Source organism: Dreissena polymorpha, chromosome 1, assembly GCF_020536995.1.
Source record: "Dreissena polymorpha isolate Duluth1 chromosome 1, UMN_Dpol_1.0, whole genome shotgun sequence".
Lineage (NCBI taxonomy): Eukaryota > Metazoa > Mollusca > Bivalvia > Myida > Dreissenidae > Dreissena > Dreissena polymorpha.
Genome location: NC_068355.1, coordinates 52,363,611 through 52,372,443, shown reverse-complemented (window position 1 = coordinate 52,372,443; position 8,833 = coordinate 52,363,611). Strand labels below are relative to the sequence as shown.

At 34.8% G+C, this 8,833-nt stretch overlaps 1 protein-coding gene across 1 annotated transcript in view; it reads right to left on the bottom strand.

Moving 5' to 3' along the window:
- Positions 1-8,436: 8,436 nt before the first annotated feature.
- Positions 8,437-8,833, bottom strand: part of LOC127880819 (uncharacterized) — a 1,269-nt gene continuing 872 nt past the window's right edge. The window contains exons 3-4 of the mRNA XM_052428270.1: positions 8,751-8,833; positions 8,437-8,545 (exon numbers count right to left, since the gene is read on the bottom strand). The exon at positions 8,751-8,833 is cut by the window's right edge and continues 42 nt beyond it. Coding sequence (XP_052284230.1) covers positions 8,450-8,545; positions 8,751-8,833 — 179 coding nt within the window. The 3' untranslated portion in view covers positions 8,437-8,449. The remainder of the gene's footprint in view (positions 8,546-8,750) is intronic.

Below are 8,833 nucleotides of genomic sequence, written 5' to 3'. Positions count from 1 at the left end.
AGATCAAATAACTCGAAGATCACGTTAGTAAAAACACATTTGTGGACGGGTTTCCTTCAATAACATTTTTATTCCGACGTATAAGATTTTGAAAAAAAAAGTCATGTTAAAGAACTAGTTGCTTACTGAGTGAAATGCAAGTTACAAATGCAAGTCAATTCCAACTAACCTTACTTAAACAGAGTCAGCTCCCGTATATGCATGTCCTCCTGCCTACTTGTAATTTTTGCGACACTAAACTAGTTTATCAGTGTCAATACTAGGTGTGCATATCGTATGAATGAAATGCTGGGAAATTTTCGGAGCGGAGTAATTGCCTTTTGGACAGGTTTCGCCATATATAGATTTTCGAAACTAAGGGCGATCAAGAGTTGTAACTTTTAATTATTAACACTTTCATTCATCACTTTAGTTCATTGATGTCTGCAAAACCAAAAGTAACATGGATCTAGATAAGTTATTTTACTCTTAACTTAACTATACAAAGAAGAAATAGCTTATATATGGTAGAAAAAAATGTTGGAAAATGGGGAGGAAATGCTCAAAATAAGCAATATCCCTTTATCCCCCAATTGCTAGAATTGCCTAGAACAACCTCGTAAAATCCTGTTATTGTTCGGTAATGAGTAAAATGAGTCTTTACCAATAATCAACGGATGTATTGTTGAATAAATCCGAAGTTGGTGTAATTTATTAAAATCTTGAATCAACAAAAATTCTAATGAGCACCCAAAACATAGAGTTTTGTTCAAAATTGAACATGTAAGCGGTGGATATACACGAAACACTTATGTATTGAGCTGTAAATAATGTAGTTCAATGAATAATAAGACTTGAAAACTGTGTAAATTATATACGTCTTGCAAATGTAGTTGTCAATGAATATAACGTAGATGGGTTAAGTATAATAAGTATATGTTGTTGCTTGTTTAAATACATGAACATAACATGACTTACGAGATTAGTGTAAGTCAAATGAAATTGTTATTCACTTGTAAAATCGTTAACGTATTTTCAAACAATATTAAATACTAGTAAAATGTATGCCGAGAATATGTTTATACATGAAAACAACATTTTTGGCACAATGTCTTAAAAAAACTATATATTGTATATTGAAAAGCTGCAAATTACAAATTGTGATGATATTCTGGATATGCCTCTATTTTATGATAATACTTTTAGAATTAAGAATAGCTATATGTATATTAAAAAGTCTATATGAAAGAGGTATTTGTTTTGTAAGAGAGATTATGATGGAAAGAAATTGTTTTATTTCCATCTTGAGTCCTCTTGTAATTCGTGTAATGTAACATTTTTAGAGAATTTACCTCTTACTGATAAAATTGTGTCATTCAAAGAGGCAGCAGTAGTCTTTTCTCATTGTGTACGTTGACACGGGAAGTCGAACAATACTGGATTAATTGTTTTTAGTATATCTCGTAAACGCTGAAGCAATTGTATATATACTTATTTAAATCTCGGGAAACATTTAGTTATTTTATAAACTATAACTTTATAATTTCAGTTAAGAATAACATATACTTGGTTCTATTAAGTGACGACTGCTTTGTCCGAACTATGGCTTGGAAATATAAGTCACTCCCTTACCAATATGTTCATATTGGTAACATCAATCGTGTTCGTCTGTAAGCATGGTAAGTTATGTATTGAATCCAAACCGCCTTAGATAATCTTATAGGAAAAAGTCTTACTACATGGTGCATGTCCCATTAGCCACTTACATCTACAAAGGTCACCTACATCTACAAAGGTAACCTACATCTACAAAGGTCACCTACATTTACAAAGGTCACCTACATCTACAAAACGGTTTGACATCTTACATGATACTCGTCATTTGAGAGTTTAAATTTGCTTTCGCCTCGTATGTGAAGCAGTTTTTATTTTTATTATCATGGTTATGCAAGTTTGGCCAAATCAACTCACGTTTTTCTATGAATATCTCCAAACCTAGAATAAGTAGTTCCCACATAATTAAGGATATTAATTGACAGAAATCTTCCAAATTCTTCGTAACATATATTTATTTAAACGCTAAAGTTAGTTCTGTGAACATGGTCAATCGTAGCTAAATAATCGAAAGGTCAACCTGGAATACCAAACAACAATTATGTGTTGGCATCAAGCAGGGTTGGGCGGTTTAGAAGAATCAAACAACTGTCAAGGCCTTCGATGAGCATAATCATTATTTTTTTAAGTTCGATACCACATGAGAAGACTGTTTCATGGAACCATATCACAACTATGGAACTTTTCCAAGCCGTGGTGTAGTGGATATGGTGTCTTTTTGGGATATTACGGGTTCGATCACCACTGTAGGAGCGTTCTTAAGATTTTCCCAAATTACACCGAGTACTTGTTTTACCCAGGAAACGGATTCAATAATGTTTGAATACGCCTTTGGTTTTCGATGCAATCGAACTCAAATAAATAGGTGTTTACTTAAAAATTACAGTCCTGTAGTCGTTCGGACAAGACTTGATGATTTAACGCTGACAAACAATTCGTTGATGTCAGACGCGCCGCGTTTCTTTAGCTTGATTTCTGAACGCGCTGACATTTTGAATTATAATTACAGTATTAATTATAATTAAATATTCATGACAAATAACCGCAAGAAAGGGATTGATCATGTGTGAGTTTAAAATAATGAAGTCGTTCATGTTAATCAAAAGATATATGAATTGTTAAAATGTGGCGAAGTTTGATCTTTAATCTAATAATATTTCCTATTTTCATATCATATACGTGTTTGTGCTTCACTGAAGTAAACTGGCTCTCTCGTCGTCCACTTAATTATTTTTAAGACGTTTGCATGATTTGAGGACTATTGATCCACATAATAACTACGCCAAAAGACGGTCACAAGTCCGGCTGAAAAAGGCGGCTAGTTGAGTTAGGTACCATTCCCTGTGAAAAATCAGCTCGCTACATAAACGCAAAACATCATATTTACGAACATCGCGTTACTCAATCATATAAGTAAAAGAAGCAGTCAATGCATAAGCGGCCATAATATACTAAATATTTTCTCAATATAATTCAATGTAAAAGCGACAACTTTAAGCGAACATAAATGAAACATTTTGCACATAGAGACCCCCATACCCCATATCCATACCTTTTCTTAAAGGGCATTCAGCGATTAATCGATTATAGCAATAAAAAAGGTATGTGCAAACCAAGAAAGAACTTGACACAAATCAAAATCGACTGTTTTTGCACCTTTTTTCCGGCCGTTTTCTAGTGGAATGTAACCTATTTCAGCGCAATTTTTCACTATAGTCTCCAACTTTATTGTATTTCGGTGATTTAGTTGCGAACACATATTCTTTCCCGATCAATATTCCCAACAGATTAAAAAAGGATCGCAATCTAAAGTGTAAAACATGCCTTCAAGTAAATTATGGTAAGGTTTTTTTAAGAGTACAGCCCTACATGACTCGAATATTTGATATAATGTACTCTTGATTCGGGTTTTACGCTATTACCAACTCTTATACACATGTGGCAAGCGTGTGGCTATGATATGAATTAGTAAAAACATCATTATGAATGAAAAATAATCAAATTATAACGAAAAATCAATGTTTCACTATAAAATATATATTTATTTAAGAAGGTCTTCAACTCAAAATGACCCGAAAACATGGAGCATTTAAACAGGCATAACTTCACCAATTGTGCAGCGATTTCCATGAACTTGGTCTTATTCAACGCAGAAATGAACTTCCTTTTTGGAAATGTGCATATCTTGCAATATTTTTACAAATGCTGTTTCAAATTTAACGAAAGAACACGATACACAACTCGTGTTACCTACTCGACATCGATCTAACCACCTGTGCTCTTAAACACCATACATGTAATCTAATTTAAAAATAATTTTAAAAGGATGCACTGAATATCTTATTTATGAAGGCATCTATTATTGGGTGAGACTCTTGTCAAATATTCATCCAAATGTATGTTTTTCTAAGATTTGTATAGTTGACTAAACTTCAATAAATAAAATAAAGAATGGTTCATTTACAAATATAGTTATTTAAAAACAAAACTGGTGATTTATCTTTGTTAATACACGCAAATGTATGTACATGTATGTAGAATAAGATTTTACAAAACCAAGCGTTTATCACGACTATAGTGGACCAATGTTCAATAAACAGAATCAAGAATGGTTTATTTACAAATACATTTATTTAAAAACAAAACTGGTGATTTATCTTTGTTAATACACGCACATGTATGTAGAATGAGATTTTACAAAACCAAGCGTGTATCACGACTATAGTGGACCAAAGTTCAATAAATAGAATAAAGAATGGTTCATTAAAAAATATATTTATTTAAAAACAAAACTGGTGCTTTATCTTTGTTAATACACGCACATGTATGAACATGTATGTAAAATGAGATTTTACAAAACCAAGCGTTTATCACGACTATAGTGCACCAAAGTTCAATGAAGATAATAAATAATGGTTCACTTGCAAAAATATCTATTTAAAACAAAACTGGTGATTTATCTTTGTTAATACACGCACATGTATGTACATGTATGTACAATGAGATTTTACAAAACCAAGCGTTTATCACGACAATAGTGGACCAAAGTTCAATAAATAGAATAAAGTATGGTTCATTTACAAATATATTTATTTAAAAACAAAACTGGTGATTTATCTTTGTTAATAAACGCACATGTATGTACATGTATGACCAATGAGATTTTACAAAACCAAGCGTTTATCACGACTATAGTGGACCAAAGTTCAATAAATAGAATAGAGAATGGTTCATTTACAAATATATTTATTTTAACAAAAACCAGCGTTTATCACGACTTTCATTTGCTTGTCATCAACAGCGACGTGGCATGTCCGATAATGGCGGTTGTCAATCCCTACAACGTCTGCATCAGCTCATAACTGAAGATTGAAAAATGTTACCCTTATACTTACAAAAAGAATGAATTAGCCTTAAACAAATTAGTTTTTAAGTACTATTACTGAACTAACATCCATGGCATAACTGTTGCCTCATGTACATTTGAAAAAAATGTATTTAAACGTTTTCCCCAATAAAAATGTACTCACATTTTATATTATTTTATTTAATTCATAGGTCCTTTTTTGTTGTATACCTGAATACATACAAAAACGTTTAAAGGGATCTTTTCAAGGTTTGGTAAATTTACAAAATTGAAAAAAGTTGTTTCAGATTCGCAAATTTTCGGTTTAGTTATGATATTTGTGAGGAAACAGTATTACTGAACATTTGCCATGGTCTAATAAAGCCATTATATGCATCTTTTGACGATTTAAAAACCTAAAAATTATAAAGCGTTGCAACGCGAAACGATTGAATAATTTGGAGAGTTCTGTTGTCGTCGTTTAAATTTGTGAAACTACGAAGATTGCTTATATAACGTATAAAATGCGCATCTTATGTATGTTTGGCAGGATAGCTCAGTTGGCTAATGCGTTTTTACTTCAGGATTCCGGTGGTCACTGAGTCATGCCCTGCTGCGGTCTACTTTTTTTTCCTTTTTTAAATTTTATTTTTGATTTTTTTACTGGAGCTTTTAAAATTTAATGTTTACATTTATCAATATAAAGCATTTAATGACAAACCTCAAAACATGCCAAAACCTGTGAAAAGGCACCTTTAAGATGTACAATTTTACTTTATTTAAAAACATATACCGATTTAAACGGGCTGTCTTGTGCTTTCGTTGTCGGAGACACGGGATAGTAACTATGGTCACCATTGTAAGCAAACCCGCAGTGGAGCCACCAATGATAATATACAGTCTAACCGAGGCTGTGTAGCAAAAAAATAAATCGAAAGCATGAGAGTTCATACCTTGTAAAGAAACCGCGTTATAAAAAGATGAATATTTTTCCCTAGCCATGTCTTCATATTTCCAGACAAATATAGCAATCAGGCTGCAGGATCACGTGACTTTGTCGGTTTACCAATTAAAGGGACCGTCAAACACGAATGACGAAAAAATAAAAGTTCTAAAATACCGTACATGTATTTTTTTACAATTATTTTTACAATTATTAGTTTATATTGATTAAAATATTACGATTGGTATATAACATTACTTGAAAAAGTTGTTCATATTTTCAGCATATTCGGTAATACATTTTACTGGGTACAGGTACTAAGTAACTACCAGTTAACTATAATAAACGCCAGTAGATTGATGATCATCGTCACGTGGTTAACCCAGGAATGCAAATTGTGCATGCGTAGTGAATTGTATATATTTTACATATAAAATGATCAATCTACTTGCGTTATTTGTAGTGTGTATATCGTTATGTAACCTATTTTCGCGATGTACTTTCGATTTCAAATCGCAAAATTTTATTACCGAATATACTGAAAAAAATATCTTTTTTTTTCAAGTCATGTAATATACCAGTCGTGATATTGTAATTAATATAAACTAATAATTGTAAAAAATAAGGCATTTTAGAACTTTTTCTTTTTTCGTCATTCGTGGTTGACGTTTAATCGTTATTTGATGTAAACACACTGGTAAAACAATTTGTCTTACGAATTTCAACTTATGCACACAAGACAGATTTTTATGCTGCTTATGGCAATGTGTACATCAGACTAACTTTATTTAATAAGCATGTGTTCTTGTTCAAAAATTCTATTTTTACAGCATTAATGTTACGGTTATGCTTCACGCAACGTGAAATTTTGTCACCGATTTCAGAAGTATTCAATTATTTATTCTTACCTTAAAGGCTCAGACTCACTATGATGCCGGCGGAGCCCCGGAGCGTGATCCGCCATTTTCCAGGTTGAACCGGGGCTCTACCGGGATAAACCGGGGCTCCACCGGGATGAACCGGGGACGACCGGGGACAACCGGGGCTCCACCGGGAAAGTATTAAAATGTTTAATACCACCGGGATGAACCGGGAGTCATCGGAAAGGACCGGCAACGACCGGCGTGACACCGGGAAAAACCGGGACGGCACCGGAAACAACCGAGACTTCACCGTAGCTCCACCGTGGCCCATACAGACCCGACAGAGCTACGGCAACGCCCCGGTAGAGCCCCGGTGAATGCCGGAAGAGTCCCGGTATAGCTACGGTACATAAGTAAACCGGCGCTCTGCCGGGACGCCAGCGGCATTCAACGGGGCTCCGCCGGGGCATTACCGGGGTTAAACCGGGCCGTTGCCGTAGCTCTGCCGGGGTCTGATGCCGGTATAGCCCCGGTGAGTGCCGGCGGAGTTACGGTATTCCGGGGCTCTGCTGAGACGCTGCCGGCTTTCACCGGGGCTCTGCCGGGGCTTCACCGGGATTAACAGTAGCCAGTCCGGGGTTGACCCGGACTCTGCCGGGCTGTTGACCGGCTTCAACCGGGGCGGCACCGGGAAATAGTGTGACCACGTTAAACAATTTCTACGAATCATCCCGGTTCTCGCCGGTCGACCGGCGTTAGCAAACCGGGATTGACCGGGGCTCTACCGGCAATAGTGAGACTTGGGCTTAAGATATCGGCACAAACTGCAAGAAAAACTCTTTTATGCACTACATTTGTGTTTAAATTTATTTCAATAACTTGATATATTTGCAAAAATAAAGTTCTTAACATTCTGTCAAGCCCGTGTGTAAGCCTCTGACAACCCCGTTGATTCTGCACCCTGGCAATGGACTTGACAGAAACATAAGAAATAGCTGTGTTTGATATGCATGTATAACGTATCAATCGTGGTACATCGGCCATCTCCGGACTCCTTCGTAAGATAGGCAGATTTATCTAATGAATCGTCTGCTGATCCAGAGTGATAGCGTGTATGATCAGAGTCATAACATGGCATTATTGCAGGATACTTAAAATATAAATAGTATTATAATATCTAAACATTACCGTATATATTTACCTGAAATGCGTATTGGGTTAGTGTGCGTATTAGGAGGTGTGCCTAAAACACAAAATGAGACATTGGAATACATAAATCGTCTGCTGATCCAGAATGATAACGTGTATGATCAGAGTCATAACATGGCATTTTTGAAGGGAACGTAAAAACAAATAGTATTATAATATCTAAACATTACCGTACATATATACATAAAATGCGTATTGGGTTAGTGTGCGTAGAAGGAGGTGGGCCTATAACACAAAATGAGACATTGGAATACATGTTTAAGGGAATTCCGTTTCATTACATGAATATTTTTTTTTACTGCGTTTATGTATTAGAATGTAAAATCTCTTTTGTAATGAACATAATGAGGAATGAAAATTTACTTAATAAAAATAAAATTAATATTAGGGAGCATACAATTACAAGGTTTTGACAAACGTTAATTCTCAAATAAATCATATAATGATTTTCCTACTTTTAAATGTATTAAATGCTTAAACTCGGTTACCACCGGGCTAGTGACATGCGTCAAAGGGCAGATGACATCGTATGCAGTCGCCAGCAGTTTCGTTTGCGTGAGTGCATTCTCCGTGAACATAACATCCTGTGGTCTGAATCAGATAATGTCGACTAAAATTTATAACATATTTTAAAAAACGTTACAATACTGTTTCATGCTTAAATCTAAAATTGAACACATGGAAAGAAACTTAGTGATACACATACAAGTTCGAATACAGTTTTGTTTCATATCACTTCGCTGGCAAACTTTTATGATGAAGTTTATTAACATACATCCAAATATTCTTATGTTACCGTAAGGTTTGTGTATTGGCGTGTTTCTATAGATCCGGCCTCACATTGGCATGTTAAATCTCTGCATGTGGAAGACGCATCCC